The sequence below is a fragment of the Dermacentor albipictus genome, chromosome 1, assembly GCF_038994185.2.
Source record: "Dermacentor albipictus isolate Rhodes 1998 colony chromosome 1, USDA_Dalb.pri_finalv2, whole genome shotgun sequence".
Taxonomy (NCBI): domain Eukaryota; kingdom Metazoa; phylum Arthropoda; class Arachnida; order Ixodida; family Ixodidae; genus Dermacentor; species Dermacentor albipictus.
The window spans coordinates 434,342,126-434,369,620 of NC_091821.1; the positions used below are offsets into that span (position 1 = coordinate 434,342,126).

The 27,495-nt window shown below is 42.1% G+C and overlaps 1 protein-coding gene across 1 annotated transcript in view; it reads left to right on the plus strand.

The window, feature by feature from the left end:
* Positions 1-18,571, plus strand: part of LOC135908247 (uncharacterized) — a 72,845-nt gene extending 54,274 nt beyond the window's left edge. Inside the window, exons 13-19 of the mRNA XM_065440015.2 lie at positions 2,283-2,453; positions 7,927-8,084; positions 10,739-10,841; positions 12,259-12,297; positions 13,365-13,457; positions 14,353-14,400; positions 17,927-18,571. Coding sequence (XP_065296087.1) covers positions 2,283-2,453; positions 7,927-8,084; positions 10,739-10,841; positions 12,259-12,297; positions 13,365-13,457; positions 14,353-14,400; positions 17,927-18,018 — 704 coding nt within the window. The 3' untranslated portion in view covers positions 18,019-18,571. The remainder of the gene's footprint in view (positions 1-2,282; positions 2,454-7,926; positions 8,085-10,738; positions 10,842-12,258; positions 12,298-13,364; positions 13,458-14,352; positions 14,401-17,926) is intronic.
* The last annotated feature ends 8,924 nt before the right edge of the window (positions 18,572-27,495 follow it).

Genomic DNA, 27,495 nt, shown 5'->3' on the forward strand with positions numbered 1-27,495 from the left:
AACCTTGAAAGCAAGTCCCCTGAAAAAACAAAAGCGCTTGGATGTGGCTCGGACGCATGCTGCGGCAAACACTCCTGCCGTGTACCGCATAGTGTGGTGACGAAAACATGAATCACAACTGCATCTTCACGTTTAAAATGGAACGCGACCCAAGGCTTTGCCTAGACTGCACCCTGAACCACAGAGTAGCCGCATTTGATTGATGGCTAGCAAATTAATCAAAAAACTCCTGTGTTACACTGGAGTGACACTTCAGAAATATCACATTGCTGACAAAGTCTTCTTGCAGCATCGGCCCTCTCTTGCTGGGGGTGGCAGCACGTGCGTGAGTCGCTTAACACTGGGTTGATACGAGACCGACAAGATGTCGACACCAACAATTGGCCATCTATTCAGTACAGTGTGTCGCTGATACCATTGTGTCCTACCAGGCCAACAATCAAGCAACCAACAAGCAGGAGTTGTCGTAGTGCAATGGACTTTTTTGTTGACAGCACTGACAAAATCAGCATTCCGAACATTGTTCGACCGATCCCCATGCGATCGGCCACCAAACTGACGTGATAGCCGCAGCACTTTCGCTTGGATGTGCAATTAATCACACTCAAGATGAGTCAGAACATGCTTTTTAAGTTGTAATGCACAAACTTCAGCCTTCTCAAGCCATGCACATGAAGTTTGAGCTGACGTTGATCATGTTCAGCAAAAATTAGCAGAGCTGCTACCGGCATGCCTGAACTGAAAAGTAAGCAGTTAGGACGAAGGAAACTGCTTTTATAGTTCAGTTTTGGCCTTAGTGATTGAAATCAACTGCACACACATCACACCGCATGCATACAATAGAGGGGTAGCTGCGACACAGTGCTGTGCCAACATACGTAGGTCACTATTCCCGAAGACTGCCAGTCGCATTCGCTACGTAGACGGGTGGGTCTGTACGTGTTGTTATGCAGACACATTTCTTATTCCAGGGATGCACTGTTTACCTCTACGTCAAATGGGAAACAAGTGACAGTGCATTTGGTACACCGGCATAAACAACTGCCTCACTCAGTTAACAATACTGTCAACGATAGCACCTGCATTTTCGCGAGACATTTTTTTAATGGCCTATAAATGAGCGCTTATGTGAGCATAGTTTGCTCTAAGAATACTTTATGGAACACGTAACACGCATACTGTAAGTATGACGAAGCTACAAGAACAGCGATAATCAGTAATAGTAGTTAAAACATGTTGGCGGGCTAGTTGGTTAGAATCCATGATAGAGTGTATAAGCGCGACTGAACAAGGACATAGAAAGAAACAGATATACAGATAACAGATACACACAGATATAGAAACAGATATACGCTTCACTTTCAACTATAGGTTCTATAGTTGAAAGTGAAGCGCTTATGCACTCTTATCACAGTAATAATAGCCCATAATATGTGTGTCTGGTTCACAGTCACCACTATTTAACAGTGTCACCCTCATATTGACTCGTCTAAGGGTAGAACAACATGGCTCATGTGCACAGATATGTATGTTTTGGTATATTTTGAGATTATTTTATAACAGCCATGCACCGTTTCCACACTATCTGAAGCTAACATCGATCTGTGGCTTTAGATGCTGATGCAAACAAATGCGCCACTTTGGTAAATCTGATGCAGAAGGCTGCACTCGAAGGCTTCGTGAATATTCAAAATGTCTAAAGAACGTGTAAAAGGAATACAAAAAGTGAGCTGCAAATACAGAACTGAGCGATAACAAATTACGAGGCAGCCGTCTGTGGGCAGACGAAACTCGGCGTGCCTTTATCAGCTGCCCCGTAAGCACAACAATGCATTCAGTCCTTCTTATCCAGTAGTTTTTGAGTGCTACATGGCTTCAAGGAACGACATGGTGCCCTGGAGAAGCCAATAATGAGTAATCGTGATCCACACATTGCACAATCAATGCACACTCGACATGGATCCAGGTATAGAAATCAACAGGCCCTGGCACCCTTCCAAAATGTTTCCAATGGCATGTGGCAAAGGTAAGCTCAGGAAAATGAAAAACGCAGATTAAACACACTAATTAAACACCAGAAGCACAGGGTACAATGCAACTGCACAAGAATATTACTACAATAACTGAATGTTGCCGTGTTAGTTTTGTTGTTATATTTCCTAGCTGTCCTTGTGTTGTTCAGAAGTGTTTCAACTTATTCACATTTAACAAAGCAGTTAACCAACGAAAACTCATGCCCAGTGAATCTTTGAGTATGATGGCATTCACCGGCTTTGTTTCAGACGTGCCAATTTTCGCCATCGGCCCTAAGGACGTTATCGATGCGCTGAACACTAGATCTGGAGCCTTGACACTGGTGGACATTACCAATGTTCTTTCGGATGAGAATCTTGACATGGAAAGACTGCGTACAGCCCCGGACCTGCTCAATCTTCCAAAGAAAATATGCCGAGGTAAATGAGCTACCTTTCTTGTTTTTCACGATTTGAACAGCAAAATCACTCTTTGCTGTTTGAAGAGCAAGAAAGAATATACCACCTCAACTGTTGTTTTCAATGTGACTGCTAAGTTAAGCATATCATGACTCAAAAATGCATTACAAATTAAACATGCACCACTGCTTCCTGCAGCTCATCAACTATGATACAGGAATATAGTTCTCTTCTCTAGATTTGACATAGCTGAACAGTTTATCTACAGTGCAGATGACATACAGGCTGGTAAGTAAACAGACAACGGGAACATTTAAGACCAAGTCATCAGAAAAGACTCTTCCTTTTCTCATCTCTACGTATTGTGACTGATTGTCTTAACTCACTGCGACAGTGAATAGGGTTACCCAAACATGGATGAATTAGGCAGCAATTGCATGAAGTGTATTTCTGTCATGCAACATGGTGTATAGGTATGATCATTTTAATCATGCAATGACCCTACTTCAATCCATGGCCAAAATGTACAGCTGTGCATATAGCCATTTTTGAGGCTGCACTGAATACAAATCGAATATTGAATATTTTTCATAATAATACTGAACAACTGTCTTCATTGTTATTATAAAACGATGTCTACATCTTAGTATTAATAATGTTAGCAAGCTTCTGTCATTACATTGCACATTAGGAAACCTTGTTTATTGAAAGCACAGATGTAGCATCAAAACAAATAGGATGATAGCTTGTTTGCATACCCCTGGATGTTGCGAAGAGTGTGAATGATAGTGGTTTAGTCGATAAAGTCTAGCTGCCTGAGCGGCACAGCCTTCTTTACGATGTAACATATTTTATGACTATATATTATGGCCATGGGGATTAAATTTATCGTACTCTCTCTCCAATTTTATGTTTGATTGAGACCACTTGACGCTTCTGAAATATTCAAAAACTATTTGAAAAATATTTGTGTTTATGAATAGCAACTATTTGATTTTAAAACCAAATCAAGTAGGACAGTTAGTAAAGTGAAGCTTTCTTTGCCTCTTCCTTCAACTTTCCCACTGCTGCTGCTGTTGCTGCTGCTGTCTGGCAACGTGCGCCGGGGGTGTGGTTCAGAGTGCATGCATACATGACAGGAGCACGGAAAATAAGAAAGGCGATGTGAAAAGTTGTTTGGACCTTTTTGGCTGCATCGAATCTGCACAGTGCCCCCCGGAGCTCCCTGGAGATCACCATATTAGCCTCTTGACAGCTGTAATTACCCGTGACCCCAGGCAAAGGCACTGCGCTTACCTTTCTACTAGTGTGCAAGTCCAGAGGGAAGCTAGATAAAATGCTAGAGATAAGGGGGTAGGGAGGAAGAGAATGGGTAGAACTGACGCAGTCATGTAACGAGCAGAAGTGACGTGAGAAGGCAAGGAAATGCTACTACTATAGACACGACAGCGGTTGCGTGCAAAACAGGATAAATTTAATTTCAAGGTACGGTACATTTCTGATATTTCTGAAAAATAAATACCATGCAACTTTGTCAAGCAGACAACTTAGACAGGGCGCGCAGAAGCAGAGCCACATTAAAGTGCACCGTAGAGTCTAGGCGACACTACGGAAGCAGTCACTCATCAAATCAACACTTCTGTACCTGTTGCAGTAGCTTTGCAGCTATGACATTGCTCGAGTTTGCAGGTTTGATCGTGATCGTGGCAGCCGTATTTCAATGGGGGCAAAATCAGAAACGCTCGGGCACTTTGATTTAGGGACATGTTAAAGAACACCACAGTGTCAAAATTATTCTGGAGTCCACCACTGCAGCGTGTCTCATATTCAGATTGTCATTTTGGCACGTACAGCCCATCATTCAATGAAGTTTAATATGAGGGTTGATCCAGAAATAAGGTTCCCATCAATTTTAGAAATAGACAACATTTTTATTCTCCTGGAAATTTACACCATTGGAAAGATAAAACTTTGCTCTACATAATTGCCATCTTTTTCTATGCATTTTTGTAGATGGTGCTCCAGTTTCTGTATCCCAATGTTCTAGAACTCCGCTGCCAACTCGTTGAGGAAGCGTTTCACCTCTTCTTTGACTTCATCATTGCTCCGGAAGCATTGGACACTCAAATGTTCCTTTAACTTGGAAAACAAGTGATAATCACTAGGCGCGAGGTCTGGACTGTGCGGTGGGTAGGACATGACACTCCACCCAAAGTTTGTCAAAAGTTCCTGGGTTTGATGGGAGACATGAGGTCGGGCGTTGTCGTGAAGCAGCACTACACCGGCTGTCAGTCGTCCACACTGGTGGTTCTGTATAGCTCGCCTGAGTTTTCTTAATGTTGCACCATAACTGTCTGAGTTGATTGTTGTCCCACGTTCCATGAAACCAATCAGCAGTATTCCCTTACGATCCCAAAAAGCCCTGGCCATGACTTTGCCAGCAGAAGGAGTTTGTTTGAACTTCTTTGCGACTGGTAACTCTGGGTGACGCCACTGGTTGGATTCTTTTTTTTCATTTCGGCAGTGAAGTGAAACACCCACGTTCTGTCTCCCATAACAATAGAGTCCAACAATCCTTCCTTATCTTCTTGACACTTTTGAAGAAACTGGCGAGCATAGTCAAGGCATTTCTCATTGTAGTCTGATGTCAATAGCCGCAGTACCCATCAAGTACAACACTTGTGATACCCCAATTTTTCAGTCATAGCTCTTTCCACTGTACCGTAACAACTCCCAAGAACCTTAGCAACAAGTTCACGGATGGTGATCCTCCTGTTTTGAAGCACTTCGCGTTGGACCATCTTGATAACCGCCTCCAAAACTGGTGGTTTTCCACCAGTTTTGGAAGCGGTTCTTTATCGTGGAATTCCTTCCAACGGGCACTAAACTCCCTGCACCACTCTCGGATGTGTTGGACGGACATACACTTAATTGTCACCGTAGACCTCTATCAACTGACAACGAATATCCATGGGTGGAGTTCCTATAGCGTGCAAAAAGCTAATTACAGAACGAATCTTGCACTTGGTGGGATCAACAATGAGAACCTCCATATCGGATGGCTGCCGAGCCAAGAATGAGTGGCGCAGTGAAGCATGGTCGGGGGGAATACAGAGTGGGGGAACAGCCGCTTGCAGCAGTGTTTTGCTTCGCACCTTCTTGTGTGGCTGAATAAGGTTCCTCTTTGAGAACCTTATTTCTAGATCAACCCTCGTATTTGTGCCACGATGCCATGTGCCATGTGAGGCAATGAATATGCTCGATCCTCTCAGAGGTTGTGAAGTATGGTGTACAACAATGCCTCAAGCAAACATCTCCACCTGCGTGTTCTGTGTACTTTGAAGACAAACAGCAGTGGTACATGCAAGGTAACGCTTAACATCAACATCAATTTACCCCTCTTGTTTTAGACTAAACCTTGAAGAAATTAAACGTTCGCTGTCGACATCACTGCTAATTATCGTCAATCAAAGTAAACAGCACAAAAAACTTTGCTTACATTGATTCCCAGAGTGTGTGGGATCTGCAAAGTCCTTTTAGTACTGTTATTCGAAAATACATTTTATTATTCGAAAGGCACATATCTTGACTCATGGCCATGGTGCTGAAAATCTGCGCACAGTGCATGCTATGGCAGAAGGGAAAGTTTTGTTTTGATTTTGTATTTCCTTCATGGTGAATGCAATATTGACATGTCTGAAAGGCAAACCCAACTTATGGAGCCCCCCCTCTGGCACAGCACAGTTTGATCTACTGGGTTTAAATATGATTTTTTTTTTCAAGGTAATAATGCATCTCATTATGTATTCTCACTCAGCTTCACAATGTTCAAATATTGTTCTATATGGGGAATATTCTTATTTAAATGGGCTCAGTATAACTACAAGTTTGACTGTGCGAAACAGGTATATTCTCATGTAAAGATCGCCAAAAAAAGCAAGAACACTGTTAAGCAAAATAAAAGGGTAGTCATGGAAGACCTAGTAGCCAAAAAGTATAAAAAATTAAATCTTCAGATGAACACCAAAAATGGATATTTCATCAAATTCCTTAAATCTAAATGCTGTAAATAATTATCCCTAACCAGACGGAAAAACTAGAGAGAACAGAGCAAGAACAGACCAGTGGTGGCCTTTGCAAAATACACGTATTTAAGCCTCCCATCTTCCCATCATTGACACGATCCCGTAACCATTAAAAACAAGTCTTAGCTAACTTTATGACAAGGACCCAGGTAAACATTTATGTTCCATAGATGTTCATAGAACATGACGTTTTAGACATTGCACACATTCTATAGATATCTAGATTTATCCAAACATTACATATACATACCATGGTAAATCTAAGTTCCATTCAGATCACGTTGCTATAATGTTGTAAGGATATCACAGCTGGACACGTGTGATCTCTGATAGATGTTCACTTTAGGCATGCAGAGGTCTATAGAACATTTAGTGGATACTATATTTCTGTCCACGCTAGGGAGCCATACTTGCAGGTGCCACAGGAGATGTACTGTCAAGGACAAATTCAAAAGAGTGTTCACAGTAGATGTTCACTCGTAGAACGCCCACACAGCAGGATGACACATACATCATGTACACACATTAGTGCACATGCCCGTGATGAGATAGTGCAGCAAACTCATTCCCCTGAACCTCCCGTCTGGCACACTGAGCATATAAGTAAACGAAAGTTTTAAAAGTAAACTGTGTCAGAGAATAGACAGAGTAAATGTACACATATGAGATACACACATGCCTTTCCAACTACAATTTGAAAAAGAGGAGGAAACATAATTCTGTTGTAGGGAAACTGGAAAGAAAGGCCTATGTGGTGGGGCAATTATTCCTGTGTGGTCTCAAAAAAGTCTTTTTGTCATATTGTTACAACATACGTTAGACGATATGTGATCGGCAGCGCAATACACCATAGCCCGGGGCTACCACATTTCAGGACAAAAACTATCTGAAAATTTTCGACAAGCCTTGGCTGCGTAACCTCAGCCTATGATTCCACTTTTTACTTCCGCAAAATTTAGCTACCACATTCAATGTGAATGGCATTTCATGTGCTCTAAGGCTCGGGGAATTGAACATTTTCAGAGGTCATGTCGAATAAAAGTTTAACTACAAAACTTTAATTAAATCCCCCAACCAATACACCACCTTAAGTAAACCTTCAAGAAAATTTAAAATGCAGCCACTCAACATGACATAGCACATACATCTCTACGACGTCAGTGTGTAATATCCATAGAAAGTCAAATCCTAAAGTAGAATGAACCTCACTAAGACATCAGCTACTTGATATTTGCAAATCACATGTTAGTAGGCCATCCTTTAGATGTTATGTCGAGATGTGGATGAATGGATCATACCTGGATGTTGATAGGATAACGGTGGTTCACTGGGGAATGATGAAAATGACAGTACAGGCTTTGTAGCTCTATAAACATAACAAAAGCTTTGTCCTCTTTCTGGACTAACAGTGCCAGCCGGTCTGCGACACAAACACTGCCAGTCTCAGGGGTCTCGGTGGCAGTCCTCTGCACAGACCAAGTTCCAAGGTGCTGTGACCCCCGGAGCAGTACAGTACTGGTCCTACAGTACTGCCACGTTCTCGGCAAGCAAAAACCTTCAAATCAAGGTGCAACTGTTTGTGCTTCTCTCACCTCATAGCATTAACTCAAACGTTAGTCATGTTGGCTAAGTCCATTACGCTTAGCATTACTCCCATTACCTTAGCATTACTTAGCATTACCTCCCGCACCTCACTTACAGTGTTCTTATGCTGATGTTTATTCAAGGTGCGTGTAGCAAAGTTTGCTACAAGGTGCGCCATATATTATGCACTCCATTAATGATAACGATAAGCTTAATGTTAACCCTTCAAACTCCAAGCTTGACCTGTACTTGTGTTGCCAGTTTGTCCTAATATGCCAAGAGTGAATCATACTCAACGATGGCTCACTTTTCTTAGCTTTGCTCTGCAGTCACAAATTGTGTGTGCCAGAACAATTTCTGTGATAACTGCTGGCTTTTGAAACTCTAGTAGTTTACATTTGCTTAGATGTCATGAGCGTAGATAATATTATTGCAGACTTCCATTCTGGACATCTTGCTCAAGGTTTCTATGAATGCAAGAAATAAAACACAAATAATTCATTTTTTTAATGAGCATTATGTGCAAAAAAAGTAAGTTTAGAAAATTGTATGCTCTTTTCCAGAAAAGCCTTAATGACATTTTGAGAAAATTTTTTTTATTTATAATGTAATGTAGTGCTTTGTAAGAAAGTCCTGTTATAGAACTTTTTTTATTATTATTTCAGTGGGTATATACATCGGCACCTTAAAGGGGCGGGCCCTGCACCACCCTTCGGGCTTGGTGAAATAACATAGTCCACGGGTAACATACGCAACTGTGAACATCTCAGCAAGTTTTGCTGTTGTACGTGGTGCATGGAGCTCGCAACCAGAGTGCGAAGCCACCTTTCTCTTAAGTGCTCTCTTTTCAACAGAAGCCTGCTCCTCAATCTCTTCTGGATGCTTTATTTCATAATACGGCGAATTTCCATATGTGGCTGCTATTGGTAGCTGTGGTCCACTATGTAGCATAGATAACCGCGGCTGCCGCAGAGTGCCATACAAAGTCCACTGGCTAAGTGCCCTGCAGCTTGCTAAGGACAACTGCATTTGGCTTACGTTTAGCATGTCATAGGCACCAAAACCGGAAGTCGTGACATGTACGTTAACATCCAGAATGAAATTTGAACTGTGCACCACAGTGACATTTAGAAGGTGGACCCTTGTGGGCATGCCCACTCCGCCATAGCCTTCACAGTGCAAGGCATTGAAGGAGGAATGGTAGCACAGCAGAGACTGTGCTTGATTGCCATTAACTACCCTTCTGCTAAATGCAGTGAAGTACTGTCTGCGGCAAGGTATTTCTGAAATTGCCTAGTTTCACTTCAAATGCCTTACTCCACTTCGATAAAAAGTGGTTCAGGGCCTCATTAAGCAGGTTTTGCTGTTTCAAGTAGTTTGATAAAACCTGTCTTGGTGCTGTACATAATGGCGATCTGTGATGGATGCTGCACCCTTTTCAGTCCTCTGCCTGCCTCAATTTTTATGATGTTCATCACGAGCATGCCATGTTGTTCACAAAGCTCATAAAAAGAAGTTCATGTACCTAATGTTCAGCGACCAATGGCCCAATCATGCATTTGTATGTGAGCATTGCACCATCTCCTTCTCAAGCTCTCTTTATATTTCTGAACAACAAATCAGCACAAAAAAGGGAGGGTTCTAGGTGCTTACATTTGTATGTGATGATTGTTTCGTAAGTGATAGTTGTTTTCGGGTATACCAATTACAAGCACCATTTTAAACAGGGCACTTAAAACAACACATTAGGTAGCCCATGTGAGCAGCTTTACGTGCACATGACAGTGCTAAGGCCATGTTCAAGGTTTACAGGACATACAACCAGTATAGCCAAGCAATGATACATACACGACTGCAAGTCGGCTAGTTGGAACAGATTCATCTTAAAACTTATTGTGTGCAAACAAACAGGGACGAAGAATAGAAGAAACACAAGGACGAGCGCTTATCCGTCCTTGCGTTTCTTCTATTCTTCGTCCCTGTTTGTTTGCGCACAATAAGTTTTAAGATACATACACATTACTTTTTGTTGTTTTTGGCATGAGTGTGCTTGTGTGCTAGATAATAAATATCCCTCACCGACTGCTTTTAGGAAGTTACTACGATTGAAAAACAAGATTTACTAGCCTATTATTTGTATTCGTAATAGTGTTCTGCAGGCTCTAACAAAAATATTAAGTAAAGCCAGCACACAGCCAAACAGCACACACAGTCTAATATATATTAATCGTACTATATCTTTTTCTAAGATCTAACCACTCCACAATTATCAGGATAAAAGAGCTCAGGAAGAAAATATGTGCAACAATGATTTAGATCTAGGCATTTTGACTAGCTATCATGGGAAGGAAAAAAGTGTACTCATAGATTCAAATAAATATGTTATATAAAGATGCTTCTCTTCATTGCATCCTGTTTGCAAAATTCTGGTCTTGCGTGCAGTCATCTTGCAATAAAAAATTTTGCCATTCATATGCCTACTTGCAGGCAATATTCAGGCTCGCAAGTTTCCTCTGTTAGAGTCATCCTCTTAGGAACACATTTTGTTGTGCTCACATAGTCTAAACAGACAAGGAATGCATAAATGCCAGTGCTAAGAACCCAGCAGTTCCATGCCAAACAATATCAATTTTTCAGTTCACTACTAATGACCGGGGCAACCTCAAGGTCTGCGACGTCACTGGTCGTGTTATTGGTGACAGCCTCGCAGGTTTGAGATGCTACGAAACCAATGCACAGTGTAAGTAAGCCATCCCACTGTTTCAAGTTGGAAGGCTTTCAAGCAAATAGATTCCCTTGCTTCCAGACATTTGTTTATCCTCAAAGGTCACAGCACAATGATGTGCATGCATTAAAACAGTTTCTTGAAAAATATGAAATTGCAGAAGGTTATACCTTATTAGACCTTTCAAGTTAGTTGAAAGCATGTCACCATATCCAGTTTGATACATAGCAGGCAATGCTACAAAGGCTAGACAGACTTTTCTTATTGCTTTCATTCACAACCCCCCCCCCCCCCAAAAAAGTGTGTCACATACGTGAGAAAGATATACGTGTGTGCATCATGTAATTCTACATTTAGGTCTCATTCTTTTAATATGACATGCTTACTACATGGAAGGTGTTGTAGACCTGAACCTATTCCTACCAGTCAAATGAAATGGCATGTTTCTGTGACCAGTGGGTTTGCGACCAAAACATAGCATGTCACATACTGGAGGCACAAAGCTGAACATGGAATACTCGATGGGATGTAAACTCATATTCACAGGTTATATTTGTAAAATATGAAGTATTTATTCAGTAGAAAGCATTGCAGGTCAAAACTAATTGCAGTGTGGAACACACAGAGTGAGACTTATGTGACCGCACTAATTGCATAGCTTCCATAGCATTGTCTACTAAGTATGAAATAGAATAATTTAGTAGAGTTCCAATGTTGTGCATGTTACGTGCGTGCATTCTTTTATGCTTAATATTTTCAGAAAGCTATAATACTTGTTCATCCATCTGACAACATAAGGCATAAGCAAAAGTCAAGCAAAAGTATATAATATAACACAGATGCAGATTGCTGGCATTCAAGCCACTCATGCAAAGCAAGATTACATCAGATGGAGCTGCATATATTTTCTAGTGTGCTTGTTATAAAGAAAAAAACTGTGATAGGGAATGTGTAAATCAATTCATTACAAAAGCAAATATGTTTGAAATTATTCATTGTAGCAGTTAGCACTATACGTATAAAAAATTAAAATGCAGTATGCTGTTATTTCATTCCACTTCATTACATTGCTCATTTCACATAGTAACAACATTCATTATAAATTTGTTAAGCTGTGCAGTGTTGCAGGATCACATGTTTCTGAAATCGAATCTGGTGACAGACTCCTGCATGTCCAAGTGTATACGCTGATGGTGGTTTATGACCTTACAATAGCAATATAATACAATACAATAATGTGACCCAAATACTAAAAAGTTCCTTTCCACAATTTTTGCCACCTTACGAGTGAACTGGAAGCAATTCATCATTGCTGTGTGCACTACGATATACTCAGTGACTTATTTATTGAAGTCGAAAAAAAAATTTGTGCCCGTTCGGTTTCATTTGGTTTCCTAATGCACTTGATTTCTTCTTGTTTTTCTCTACCCAGTTAAGACATTGTCGTTCAACTACACAAGGCCATGCAAAAGTAAGTGTATGCTCAGCACACATTTTTAAGTCAGTGATTAAAGTTGCAGTGCTGACTCTTTCTATATTAGTAGTACCATTATCAATTCTGGCCTTTACGGTATAGAGTACACAATTACAACCTATTACGTGTTTTTCATGATGAGTTGAAGACCAAATCGGTTATGTGGCAATGATATTGTGACAGATTCATCAAATCTTCTCACATCCATAACAATAATTTTATGCATCTCAACCCACAGTTGAACAAGTAAATCAAACCAAGCTTGCGACAGCTTGAAGAACTAGCCAGATAATTATAGATACTATGCATATTTGTGTCAAAAGTGGCATTCTCTCCGGGTTTCATGACAGAAATGTGTGAAATATTTTTGATACCGGTCAGTATCATGCCCACAGTGCTTATTTGCCTACTATGATGGCCATACATTTATGGTTTTGTTGTAAATTACACTGTCTGATCGATTTCAAGCTGTGGTGTTGCAAGTATACAGCAATGAGTACTTTCTATTCCATAGCATGAAATTGGTCAGATTGATTGGCCAGGGTTCACACATTCTGATCGGGAAAGCTCTAGGGAGAAAGGTAACCCACAAGGATGCAGCAGCTTGTCTTTATAATGGGAGCGCATCATATCCAATACGATTCTCCACAGAACTGCGGACAAATGCAGATGTCAACCATGAATAGTGCTCCTTCCCCTCCTAATAGTGATGACGTCAGTACTGGTTCTTGCATCTTTTAGTGTCACCTGTGGTTAACAGAGGGCGAGAGACTCTGCCAAAAATGAAACACACATAGACAGGCTTGCTTCAGTAGGAACGAGCAATCAAATCAGCTAGATGCAGAGAGTTGCCTACAAAAATTATTTGTATATCTATTCAACAGCCAACATTTCAGAGGCAACAAGCATCAGCGATGGCTTATAATGTTGGCTGCTGAAAACAATTGCAAGCTTCTAGGTAGTGAAAAACTGTGCATAGATAAGGTATGTTTTTACCACACTGCGGTGCAAAAGCCAACATATGCTGTACCTAAGCATTTCTTTGCTCCCATATCGCATTGCAGAAGGACCTCTGAGCTGCTCTCCACTGACGTACGCTGTGATCGGAAAGGATGAGAATGTTCCACAGATCAACTTCGATGCATCCACCTGCGAAGGTATGCAAAGAAACTTCCAAATGCGGTGAATCTGTGCAGTGGGCAGTGTTTGATATTTTCCGCCTCACTCCTGGTGTCGTCTATAAGTATTAAAAGACCACAGAATTGTAGCTGTGAGTCCCTAGTTTTACTGCAAGTGTGAAAGCATAGAAGGACTATGTGGCTTTGCTATCCTGTGCAAGTTGAGCAACATCAGTGAGCAAACAGAACAAATGCATAAATAAACAAAAAAAGAACAACAAATATGTTTGATGCATCGTTGCCAATAGTAAAGTCATTGTCATGCATCGTGGTCCCTCTGTAAGCACCAGCAATTGTGCAAGTCCATACTGCAATGTCAAATGAAGTCTACTGTGGCTAACCAGTTCATTGATTGACTATTGAAGAAATTGCCTACTGCCTTATCTTTTTTCAATAATGTAATACAGCATTGTCATGGCCATTCAGTAGAAAATGTTTTGAGCTTAAGAGGATTATGAAAAACCCGCCACAGTGGCATAGTGGCCTTGCAATTGTGCTGCTAGGCCCAAGAATGCAGGATCAAATCCTGACTGCGGCGGCCGCATTTCGATGGAGGTAAAATGCAAAAATTCCTGCTACTGTGTATTGGGTGGATATTGAAGAACCTCAGGTGGTCAAAGTTAATCCGGAGCCCTCCACTACGGCGTGCCTCATAATCGTGTGGTGGTTTGGGCACATAAAACCAGATAATTTAATTTTTGAGGATTATGAACACATAATGATGAGAGGCCCAGCCAGTGGCTGTACCTTTCACTAAGACAGAGAGCTATCTTCTGTCTACAATGAATCATTGCTCATATAAGTTTTTAGAGCTTCCCTAGTACCATGATCCACAGATCCCTGATGAACATGATTTTTCCCATTCCTTGTGCAGGTTTTTGCAGGAACCCCCAGCAAATCAAATTTGAAGTTGAACACGAAGGTGAGTTTGTCATTAGCACCATTGTGGTTTTTGGGTGCCGAGGGTGGAAACAGAGACACAGCTTGGTTGCCTTCTTGCTCTCTTCAATGCACCCTTGCATAGTGTGTGTTTGCCCATGTCTCACTCCCGACTGGTGACAGAAAGGTCTTCGTGCCTGCCTTGCAACCTTGCAGCGCCTGAAGGCCATAAAAAAAATAGTTAATTAATGCTCCGAGTTGCTCAAGATTAGAGTAAACAACACTGAGTTTGTCTGCATTCACATGCCGTACATCTGCATTTTTTAAGGCGTGAAATAAGTTAACTAGAACATCCTGCATATGGTCCAAATCACGGATTTAACACTGGAAAACTTTCCTTTATGGATGAAATAAGCGTAAGAAATAAGATATTTATTAAAGGCTTTCTTCCATAGCCAAACCTATGATCTCGTATGAATTTCTGCATTTTATCTGTTGTGCCTAAGTGTTACATAACAAAAATATGACAGTAGAAAGGGAAAACTAAGGCAAACATGTGCGCGCCTATTTTCTTCTCTTGCAAGTCTTTCCATGTATCCCATATTAACGCGACAGCGTTAAGGAGCTCGTGTCGCAGAAAAGCCGGTGTCGTCGGCGTCGTCGGCGTTGGCCGTGAGCGATAAATCCCAGCAGGCACTTCATGAATAAAAAACAACTTGCAACATGGGCTGGGTGGGAATCGAACCAGGGTCTCCGGAGTGTGAGACAGAGACTCTACCACTCAGCCACGAGTTCGATTCTTCAAAGCGGTACAAAAGTGTCTCTAGTGAATGCGGTGTTGGCTTAGAAACGAGCTCCAAGGCTCAGGCGTGCGTCGCTTGCTCAGGCGCACATTTCGTTGCCGCGCTGAACGCGGCGCTGCTCGACGCTCACCGCGTCCGATGCGGGACGCGTAGTCGCTGCGCCGTCGCCCACTGTCTTGCACCCCTTGGCAGGTCGACGGGAACGCTGTCGCGTTCCACTCTTGAAGGCAAAGCTTAAGCGTCCTCCAATTTTTTTGTTCCTTCTTGTCTTTTGGCAAACCCATCATAACAAAAGGTTAGATGTTTGGGCCAGTTCATAAATAATTAATACGGTTAAACTAGCGTGGAATACGTGGGAAGGAAAGAAAGACATGGACAACGCAAGCACCAACTTACGTCTTTACCTCGTTCTTTGTTATTTTTTGTCTCATTTTAAGCTCATGTTTTATCAGCATCTACCGCTAAAATTTTAGCGATTGTGGTTGTTTTTTGTGTATGCCTAACGGTATGCCGGGGTGGGGGGAATAGCTTGCTTTTGATTTCAGTTGTGAGTTAACCTTATGTTGTCCAGGCCTTTCTTTCCATCCCATGTGTTTTGCACTAGTTCAACCTTTTTTAGTCAACCGTACCAAGTCAGTGCCTTGCCACAAAACCGTGCTGCTCTGCAATGAAGTAACCATTGGTTATGTTGACTGAAACTTGCCACTAGTGTGACAAAATGCAGGCTGAAAAAAAAAAAGAAAGCATGGGTCTACATGTTGTTCTGCATGCCCTTTATCGCTCTAGCAACACATTTCAGTCAACATGTATAAAAGCCTAGCTTCAACTTTACCTCTTCTAAATTCGGCACTGCATTGATCAGTGCCTAAAGCCATGGCACAATTATGTTGCCTGTGGCAGGAAAGATAGGCATCAGCATTGTGCAAATTAAATATTGGTAACTTCCCATTGCAAAGGCGATTACTAGTGTGCTTTTTTCGCCTTTCCCTTAAAAGGGCGATGTGGGGCTAAAATCACAATTCAGAAATACATATTTTCTAATTTTGTGTTTTGGAATTCTAAGCATATAAAGAAACTCGTTGCCAAATTGGTTTATTATCAACACAATAGAAGAGAAGAAAGTCAGCTTTTTTACCCAGCCATTACAAGCATTTTGGCACGTTTTGAAATCCTTGAATAGATTTTTCTCAGTTTGCACTTTTTGATCAGTTGATATAGATTTCTGGATCCCTGTAACAGCAACAACAACAAAGCTTAATTTTGAAGTGATGCGAAGAAGAAGGCATAAAATTGGAAGCAGCTGGTTCTATCCTGTAATATGGCGTGAACACATTTATATAAAACATTTTATATACCTTACTGATTTCTTAAGTGTAAGTTTTTCTAAGGTGGCACACTCATTTCTTCAAATACACATACACAGCTTATTTTGCATTTGTGATAGGGCAATCAAATTCACTACATGTTTAAACAAGAGAAAGCTTTGTGCCAAATTTCGTTAAGCTGGCAAGCCACTTAAAAGGTTAACCTTTCATAACACCAATGTGTCACATGACTAGCTCCAGTGAGACTACACTTCATGTGTACAAGCAGAAGCTATAGAATAAAACTTGCACATTACAATGCTGGGTACAAAACATGTATTGCACCTTGCAGAACTTGATGCATTAAATAGACTTGGTTAAGACATACAAGAACAAGTGAATGACTCATTGGTGCATTATGTGCTCCACATTTCCATACTTCCTTAAAAACATATTTGAAAGAAATCCCCAGAGGATTGACAAAAAAGCTGCACATGACAGTGTGCATACCAGGCTAGCCTATTGCGTGTTACATGTTTACAGTTATGTCGTGGCCAACTTATTTGAGAGAGAAAATAGTCAGTCAACATTTTACGCTGTTTGTAAAATGTTCTAGAGTTTTTTCAGACACTGCACATTCTTTGGATAGTGTATACATACCCATAGTTGCATAAGTACCTCAGCTATTTGTTGTTCTATTCAGTTTATAGACGAAATGAAATCAGTACCTTCAATGCAGCAATTTTCATTGGCTGAAGCTGAAATTGTCCTTAGAAATTCTCTGGTAGGGACCAGCTGTGTCCAAACTAAAAGAAAAGAGATTATAGGAAGTCCTACAGGAGATGGAAAGTGCAAGGTAAACAGATACTAGATTTTAACAAGCCAGCTAAAGACTATAAAAAAAAAAGAACATTCATAATTCCAAGGAGAGTGCTCTGGCCTTTGTCCTGTTGTCTAGTCATCCTCCTTTGAGCCACTTTTTTTCAGGATGAAGTTGTATCAACAAAGCCACTAAGTCAATTGCTTTACTTTTGAAGGTATTGCTCTGTGCTTGAGGACAAAGTGCTACAGGCAAAAGCTTGACAATGTAGTAAATTGCCACAGCTGCACTTAAGCCAGAGAAACCACTGACCATAGTTTTAAACACTGCAATGCCCCTGAGTCCCAAAGAGTAGAAGAGGCAGGCACATAAATCTCAGAAGATATGGCAATTTAAAAGTAGCCACAGAAAGGTTGTTAGGCATAACATATATAACAGCAAGCTGGAGGATTAGTAGAGAAAGGTGATAACAGATCTTGTCGGAGGCATGACAAAAACATAGGTTACATGAATATCCCCTCAAAGCAAGACAACACCTTTATTCATACAACCATCTGTCCATCTACCTATGTCACAATGTGGAGTATGGAGGACTGTGGATGTTATTTCCATACTGGTCTTATACCATGGTCTCGTTTGCAGGAATGTACTGCGCTGGAGTTCTGTCGGCAATTTTCTCGCCATATGTGCTGCTTCTCACGGCCCTAACGTTGCTGCGACACTGGGCAAGTTAGCAACTTCCATTCAAACCTTGTGCACTCTTGTCGAGAGCACAAAGGTGTGGCCAGGAGTGCACCGTCGCCATCATCAAACTGCCTGCCCTGTCCGAGCAGCGAAGTGTCATCATCCTCTATGCTCTCACGTGTGTGGCCTGCACATGCCTCGTGCAGCTACAACATGAAGGCATAGAGAATCCAATCAAGGTTGTTTTTAGGCAGAGCACCATCATTGAAGACAATTGCTCACTCTTTACCTTCGCACGTCACTCTATTAAATGCGCATTCCATCTGCAATGACAATGAATGTTAAATAAAAAAAATTTATGAGAGAAGTGCTACATTGGGCATGATCTACTTGTGACAGAAAGGAACATCCTACTGACTTTGAGCACAAAGGCTCAATTCATGAAGCTTTCTATTTGTAGAAGCTTCATTGCTGGCTGGCCAGCTTCAGTAATAAGTATGTAATAATAGATTCGCTATCACAATAGGCCAACACCTCTTTTTTTGAACCACTCCCATGTGTGTACAAACTGCTTTCTAATAAATGGAGCCGAGTGTATCTGTACGTTTCTGTCCGTTAAATATTTTTTCTGCTGAATGGCATGACAAGCCTCATCCAACTCAATTTTGGTTTATCAAGAGTGGATCCTAGATGACAGGACTCATGCACATGTACAGCACGTAAATTACACTTTGTCTACATTGCCAAACTCACCGTATAAGGATGTTCATGTGCAGGCATCACCACACACATTGGAAGTTACTATATGCCTTGTCCATTGACATAGGCGCACATGACGCCTTGATACCACATGCCACCTTTCAGGCGAGTCGCACACATTTCATTGCATTTTGCATGCCACATGTCTATGACAGTGGCACCAGAATGTGAAGCTGCCAGGACTTTGTGGTTTCTAGAGAATAAAAAATGCTGCTTTAGCACAGTGTTAACTGTATAACTATCACTGTCGTAGCTTTGTGGACACTTCTAAATTGTGCAACACATGCCAGGTGCACCTGCTAACAAAGTTTAGAGGCCAATGGTGCTACAAATAACATATATATATATATATATATATATATATATATATATATATATATATATATATATATATATATATATATATATATATATATATATATATATATATATATATATAAACGAGAAGAAAGGGGGCCAACCGAGGGACCCTATATTTATTAGCTTCTCATTATACTACTATATATATATATATATATATATATATATATATATATATATATATATATATAGGTCATTCCATCTCAAGTGTACTCGGTGTTTTATCGACCATCTGCGATTCTGCTGAAAAAAATCATACTGTTTTACCTCAATGTACGAAGTAATTATTCAAGCGATTTTTCTCGAAAAAAAAAAATTTCTAATGCCCTGAGGACGCTTTGAATGTTGCGCACACAAGTGAAACTATGCCAGGTAGAAAAATTTCTACGAAGTTATTTCTTTGACCTGTTACTGCGAATATTTTTTAATATAGTCGCCAGACGGTACTCTTTCGTGACTATTGTCGTTTATTACTTTCTGTTTTAATTTACATAATTTTTAGCCGTAAGAAAAAGTCGACAATTGCCCCTTTTTAAATATTTTTTATAAAAGAAAGTAACTTTTCCATGAGGAATATATTCACAATAGGGGCTTGGTATGTGTGTATACTAGATGATAAAAATATTCGTATAAGAAATAAAGCCTAAACTTTCGCCTAATGTCATGGTAAATATGAAAAAAATTACGTTCTGACTCAATTTGTGGCTTCATTTTCGCGACGTAGCGTTCCAAGTAAAAATATGGCATAGTCGGCATTGCATAGTATGCTTTGCTGTCTATCTATGTACAAAGTTCTAAAAGATTAAATTTTGTTTTAAGCGAGAAAAAAATTTTTGAACTGCACAATCACAAGGTTGCGCGGAGCATCTCTTTGCTTCGCCTTCACTGCATAGCACGTCGGTCGGCGTTTCAGTCTGGCTCATTTTACGTGTTTCTTCTTTTTCTTTTTGAAGACGAGGTCTCCTTTGGCGACTTCAGGTTGATTTGCGGTTCGTGGGGACTTACCAAAACCGAAGCGTTTGTTCTTCTAGACTTTTCAGAGATCTATACATTCATTGTGCAAGATGCCCCGCAGGCCTACCACTGGGTGAATGAGCAAGCAACACTGCACCCATTTGTAGTCTATTGCTGCCCTGACGAAGAAATTGTAGTCAAGAATTACGTTGTCATTTCTGACTGTACAGAGCACGACGCCGTTGCAGAGTCCGCGTTCCAGGCCGAAGTTGTGACAGTACTCAAGCAACAGTTGCCACATCTACGACAAATCCACTGCTTTTCTGACGGAGCTCCAGCACAGTACAAAAGCAAAAGGAACCTTGTGAACCTCTGCAATCACGATGATGACTTCGGAATTGGTGCAGAATGGAATTTTTATGCTACAGCTCATGGCAAGAGTGCCTGTGACGGTCTTGGCGGCACCGGGAAACGGCTAGCAGCCCGAGCCAGTCTTCAGAGGCCAATTTGTGACCAAATCATGACCCCACACCAGCTGTTCACGTGGGCGAAGGAGAATATCCAAGGGATAACTATTCTTTGGGTTTCGAAGAAAACTGTTCAAAAAAGAAAAATTGTGCTGTCGCCGCGGTTCAGCAAAGTGACTACCATAAAAGGCACACGGAAGTTTCATCACTTTAAGCCCTTCCCGCCGACTTCGATTCTCGCTGGGGTAACATCCTATTCAACCACAGAAATAGTTCGAGTATCAAAGTGAACTATGCTTACAGTGGAAGGCTACACGCGAGCAGAGACAAGACGAACAGGTATATAAGCTATATCAAAGTAAGTTTTAAATAATGCCGCGCGAAATAAAGCCGCCATGAGAACGTATATTCTATTTGTGATGTTTTATTTTGGGAATCGTAAATATTTGCAAACGAAGCGCTGGGTAAAAAATAAAAAAAAAACGACTCAACATCTAGCGGTGGTCATCGAAGAAAGTGTCCTCCATGGGGCATTAGGGCACCATGTGGTTTGTTGTCTATAGTGTACTGCCTTTGGGATCAGCCAAAAATTTTAGACAGCAATCTCTCCGGGATTGGCCCATATCTTTCGTAGAGCCACAATACCGGTTCCAGCTTTAGGCGCATGCTATGCGAACGGGCACATGTAAAGTTATTTCACCATTAAGCGTTGTAACTTCACCGTATATAGTAGTACACTAACTTTCTGCATCTTTTTCGTTCCAAGCTTAACTCAGACGCCTATTTCTTGTCCTACGTGCACTAGAAGGCCTGCAATTATATAATCTTACAAGATGACAATGGCCAGAAACTCAGTCCCCACGAACCGCAAATCAACCTGAAGTCGCCAAAGAAGACCTCGTCTTCAAAAAGAAAAAGAAGAAACACGTAAAATGAGCCAGACTGAAACGCCGACCGACGTGCTATGCAGTGAAGGCGAAGCAAAGAGATGCTGCGCGCAACCTTGTGATTGTGCAGTTCAAAAATTTTTTTCTCGCTTAAAACAAAATTTAATCTTTTAGAACTTTGTACATAGATAGACAGCAAAGCATACTATGCAATGCCGACTATGCCATATTTTTACTTGGAACGCTACATTGCGAAAATGAAGCCACAAATTGAGTCAGAACGTAATTTTTTTCATATTCACCATGACATTAAGCGAAAGTTTAGGCTTTATTTCTTATACGAATATTTTTATCATCTAGTATACACACATACCAAGCCCCTATTGTGAATATATTCCTCATGGAAAAGTTACTTTCTTTTATAAAAAATATTAAAAAAGGGGAATTTTCGACTTTTTCTTACGGCTAAAAATTATGTAAAATAAAACAGAAAGTAATAAACGACAATAGTCACGAAAGAGTACCGTCTGGCGACTATATTAAAAAATATTCGCAGTAACAGGTCAAAGAAATAACTTCGTAGAAATTTTTCTACCTGGCATAGTTTCACTTGTGTGAGCAACATTCAAAGCGTCCTCAGAGCATTAGAAAATTTTTTTTTCGAGAAAAATCGCTTGAATAATTACTTCGTGCATTGAGGTAAAACAGTATGATTTTTTTCAGCAGAATCGCAGATGGTCGATAAAACACCGAGTACACTTGAGATGGAATGACCCATATATATATATATATATATATATATATATATATATATATATATATATATATATATATATATATATATATATATATATATATATATACATATATATACATATATATATATATGTTATTTTGCTTCGCAGCCTGTGTGTCCTGGTTGAAACCAAGAAGTGGTATAGCCTACTTGTGCATGTTCAGCCAATGCAATGTATTGAAGCCATCCAGCCTTGCAAAGCTGAGCTAGAAAAAGTTTTACTCATCTTGCTAATGTGGTGGGTCCCCTAACTTTTGCTCACTAGTGTACATGCTTTTTGATTAGATCACAAGTGTAAAGCTGACGGGTTGTGGGATAGGCAAAGGCAATACGATTCTGCTATGCACAAATACGCTATACTTGTCACCAGTATTTGGGCTATTAGTCACGCTAATACGCTATACGCTATTAGTCACCAGTATTTGGGCCCTCCGTCAGAGCAGGGCACGAACTCCCAGCACAAGCGGCGTTCCCCAAGCAAAAGTGCTAGAGAAATTGACTCACTAGAAAGTGTTGGAGAGGATGGCCCACTATATAGTGTTCCTCTACTTTGCTACAATTACCCCCGGGAACAAAATGGGGGCCGTTCGGTGACCTAACAGCTCTTCACTATGAGTGGATCATAGTATGATTTGAGGCGCTCAATGTTGCCTATGTCTTGTCCATGACGGCACATGTCTAAAGACTGTTCAATGGGTTTGCTCATGTAGTTGATGGGGAATGCATGTTCAATGATATGGTAGGGCCCTTCATACCTGGGCAGTAGTTGTGAAGAGAGACCAGGTACAGCAGAAGGAACCGAGAGCCACACAAGCACTCCAAAAAAGAAGGTGGACACTGAAGTGACGGCCCCGAGAGTGAGTTCTGGTGCTCTTAGTCGTTGAAGGCAAAGGCCTCTGTGAGATCGCAGCACTCATCAGCATGTCCTGCCGTGGCAGAAACGGGCGCACATGCAGATGTATCCGGCCAGTATGGTAGAATCGGGTCGATGGAGTGCGACGGGTGCCGACCGTACAGTAAGAAAAAGGCCGAAAAGCTGGTGTTGCTCTGAGTAGCGGCATTGTAAGTGCAGGTTACGGAAGGCAGAATGATGTCCCAATTTGTATGGTCGGAGGCAACGGACTCAACACATGGCAAGCATGTTGCTAAGCGTATGGTCGGAGCGTTCTTTAAAACCATTGGTTTGAGGATGGTACACAGTAGTTGTACGATGAACAATGTGGCACCCTTTAAGAATGGCTTCAACTGCTTCGGACGGGAAAACTCCTCCGCGATCACTGAGCAGTTCCTGAGATGGCCCATAATGCAGTATGAATTGACGATGCAGGAAGGAGGCAACATTGGGTGCTGTAGCTGCCAGGAGGGTGGCAGTTTCAGCATATCTTGTGAGGTGGTCAACTGCCACAATGGCCCAGCAGTTTCCAGCCGATGTCAGGAGAAGAGGCCCATACAAATCGATCCCAATGCGCCTACACGGTGGGGTAGGGCAATCTAAAGGTTGCAAAATGGCTGGCAATAGGAGGGAGGAAGATCTCTGGTGCTGACAATTGGGGAGAGAGCTAACAAACTTCTGGATGTAGCTGTACATCCCTCGCTAGTAGTACCACTGTCAAAGGCACTGGTACATTTTGAAAACTCCAGAGTGTGCACACTGTGGATTGGCGTGGAAAGCTACGGTTATTTTGAAACGCTGACTGAGAGGTACTACCAACAACCACTCATGCCCGTTGGGGTTATAATTGTGTCGGTGAAGCAGGTTGTCACGAATGGCGAAATGGTGAGCTTGACGATGAAATGTGCGAGTGGTTGGTTGTGCTGATGAACCAGAAAGCAAGTCTAAAAGGGATGCAATCCAATGGTCCTTACGCTGCTCAGAAGCGATGGTAAGGTAGAGTGAAAAATGGCAAACTGGGATAGTGAGCAGCACGCATTGTCGTCAGGTAAGGGACCGCACGAGAGAGGGCATCGGCGTCAAAACGCTGGCATGCACTGCACTACAGCACGTGGTTGTCGTAGTGCTGCAGGTGAAGTGCCCATCGGGCATGACTGCCTGAGGGATCTTTCAAGGACAACAGCCAACATAGTGCACGGTGGTCCGTGTCTATATCAAATGAATGGCCATACAAATAACACCGGAACTTAGTAAGAGGCCAGATGACAGCCAAGCATTCTTTTTCTGTCACTTTGTAATTTATCTCAGATTTCGTAAGTGTACAATTTGCATAAGCCACAACATAATCAGGAAACGCTTGTTTGAGCTGGGCAAGAACAGCGCCGAGGCCTACGCCGCTGGCATCTGCGTCCACCTCGATAGGAGAATGCCGGCTCGTAATGGCGAAAAATTGGTGAAGATGTTAGCAAACGACAGAGCTTTGTGAAGGCCTCGTTGCACTCAGACAACCACAAAGTGACGGGCCCCTTGCTTCGCTTCTAAGTAGCTTTGTCAAGGATGAAATCATGGTGGCGAAATTGCGAATGAAGCATCTGAAGTACGAGCACAGACTTATGAAACTGCACAATTCTTTGATGGACGCTGGCCTAGGGAATTTGGCGATGGCCCGAAGTTTGACTGGATCAGGGAGAATTCCATTCTTGGATTCAACGTAACCTAGAATTGTCAGCTGCTGAGCTGCAAATCGGCAGTTCCTTAGGTTTAGTTGCAGGCTACCATATGTTAAACACATCAAAACATGCCGGAGCCATAGAAGGTGTGTGGTGAAGTCAGGAGCAAAAACCACAGTGTTGTCAAGATAGCAAAGCACATCGACCTGTGTACATAATGAGCTCAAAAGTTGCGGGTGCATTACAAAGTCCAAAAGGCATTACGTCTAATTTGTATAAGCCGTTGGTTCTGACAAAAGCTGTCTTCGGCCGATCGGCATATGCCATGGGTACTTGCCAATACTCTTACGTGCAAATCTAGAAATGAAAAGAATCTTGCCTTGTATACTGTCAATCACATTTCTATGCAGAGGAGAGGGTAGATGTCCTTGCAAGCGATCTTGTTGAGGCACCGGTAGTTCACAAAGAACTGCACAGAACCATCTTTCTTCGTAAAAAGGACGACAGAGGACGCCCATGGACTGCCCATGATCACAGAGTATGGGAACGGATTGCAAACAAAAAAGGTGCCATAGCCCTGTGTGATGTCCACTGTCGCAAAAGGTAGCAGCAGACCTTAGCGCATCACTGTCTGAGATTCCACTGCAGTACATGGGCACAACCGTTGGTGTGTTCGGAGAAACGTGGGAGTTGGCTTGGACAAATAGTTTCCTCGAAAGTGAAGAATTGTTGGTGAGCGGCAAATCTAACAGTGGAGAGGGTTCTATTTCGGCTCATGCGCAATGAATAATGGCACTGTGGAGCAAGAGAAAATTCCAGCCGAGGTTAACATCATGAGAGCACGAGGAAAGGATGATGAACTCTGTGGCATATAGAACGTAGTCAATGACAACACGAGCAGTGCAAGCTGCTAAGGGGTGAACGTGCTGAGCACTGACTGTGCGGAGGGACAGTCTAGAAAGGGGCGTCGTGAATTTTTGAAGCAAGCGGCAAAACTTAGTCCGTAACGCATATGGTAGCTCCTATGTCCACGAGTGCAGACGCACTAACACTGTTAACAAACACTTCGATTACGTTCCAGGGACTGCGTTGCCGACTTTCACATTTTGACGGTGTCGCAGCCCTTGCCCCTTGGACTGTGACAAGTAGTTTTCCTCGGCCCAAGTTACGGGACGATGTTTGCACCAGTGAGAGAGAGCGACAGCGAGGAGACAGCAAACGGCATGTAGTTGGCGTTGGGTGCAATGTCGGCGACGTAGCTGACAGGAGGTCATAACATGAACGATTGGGCTGGCTCGTGATGGATGGTACGGTGCTAGGTGGCTGCACAGGATTACAAAAATGTGCGACATGAGCGGTGCAGCCGCACACAAAGCATATGGTCCAGTTGTCAAGAGTACGCCACCAGTTCGCAGGGGCAGGTCCCACCCATGTTACAGGACGCATAGTACGAGGTGGCTGCTGATATGAGTGCATAGTGGGCTGCAGTCAGGGCCTAGCCACAACATCGGCATAATGGAGAGGCATACTTGGAGAGAGTAGTTGGGTCCTCGCAACGACTTCAGCGTAGGCGAGAGGTGCAGCCACTGGGACTTGTTGGGGGTGTTGCAATGACTTCAGCGTAGCTTAGTGGCGCAGCCAAAGGAAAATTGGTCTAAGACCTTGGGTGAATTCGTGCTCAATTGTGCGACAGAACGGAGGCATTCGAAGCAGGCTGTTGCATATACGGCGGCTGAACTAAGGACATCAAGGAGAGCTGGCTTGCAACTTCCTCCCGAATGAATGCTTTCATTTTTTCAAGCAGCGCTGACTGGTCGGAGATTATAGCCGAACTAGCAATGTGTAAGTCGCGTGATGAAGGGCATTTCCACCCAGAACGTCCACTACTTTTAAAGGTGTTTATTAGTCACCAGCGTTTGTGCCGACCATCAGAACAAGGCATGCTCTGTCAGCATGAGCGGTGTCCCCGGAGAAAAAGTGCTGGAGAGGAGGACCCAACTGTAGCGTTCCACTTCTTTACTATATACCGAATGCTGAAGCAGCACTTCCGTGCAAATGGCGACGTGTATGCAGATGATCCTGTCTATGACTCGAACCATAAGCAGTGCATTGCGATGTGTATTTGGAAAATGCACAGCACACATTAGTAGTAGGGCTGGGGTATTTCAGTAGTAAACCTATCATGTAGTTGAATACGGCTTTATTCGGGATTAATAAAGTTCCTAAAGTTCAGTTCAAGACAAACTTGGCAAATGAGGTAAGCATGTCTTTTTAAAATTCGGTCTGCATGCACTTGTCTGTGGATATGTTTCCGAGTTTAAAGAACCTGTGTGCTATGGCACTCGCACTACCACTTATAATTTGTGGTAGCACGATCAGGGGATGAAAACTGCAAGCATGAAGTACTAGCAAAACACATGCACAAATAGGTATGTCTGGTTCTGTTTGTAGGAAACAGCTGCGCAACAGTGGGTTTCCGAATATGCCATCATGCAATTCCAACCCTACCGCTCCTAAGCCAATAAACCATTTAGTTGAGCACTGCTGCAACCGCTCCACCTATACTCCACCTCACAAACTCTGTCCAGTGCAGTGAAAGCTAAGGGTTCCGTTGGACAAGAAAAAGGAATGAGAACAAGGACTCCTCCACTGTTTGTGTACAACCGCCTTCCACATGATGCCAACAGAATGAAAGCTTGACCAACGGGTTAGTGGCACACAATGTGCGAGCCTCCCTCCCGT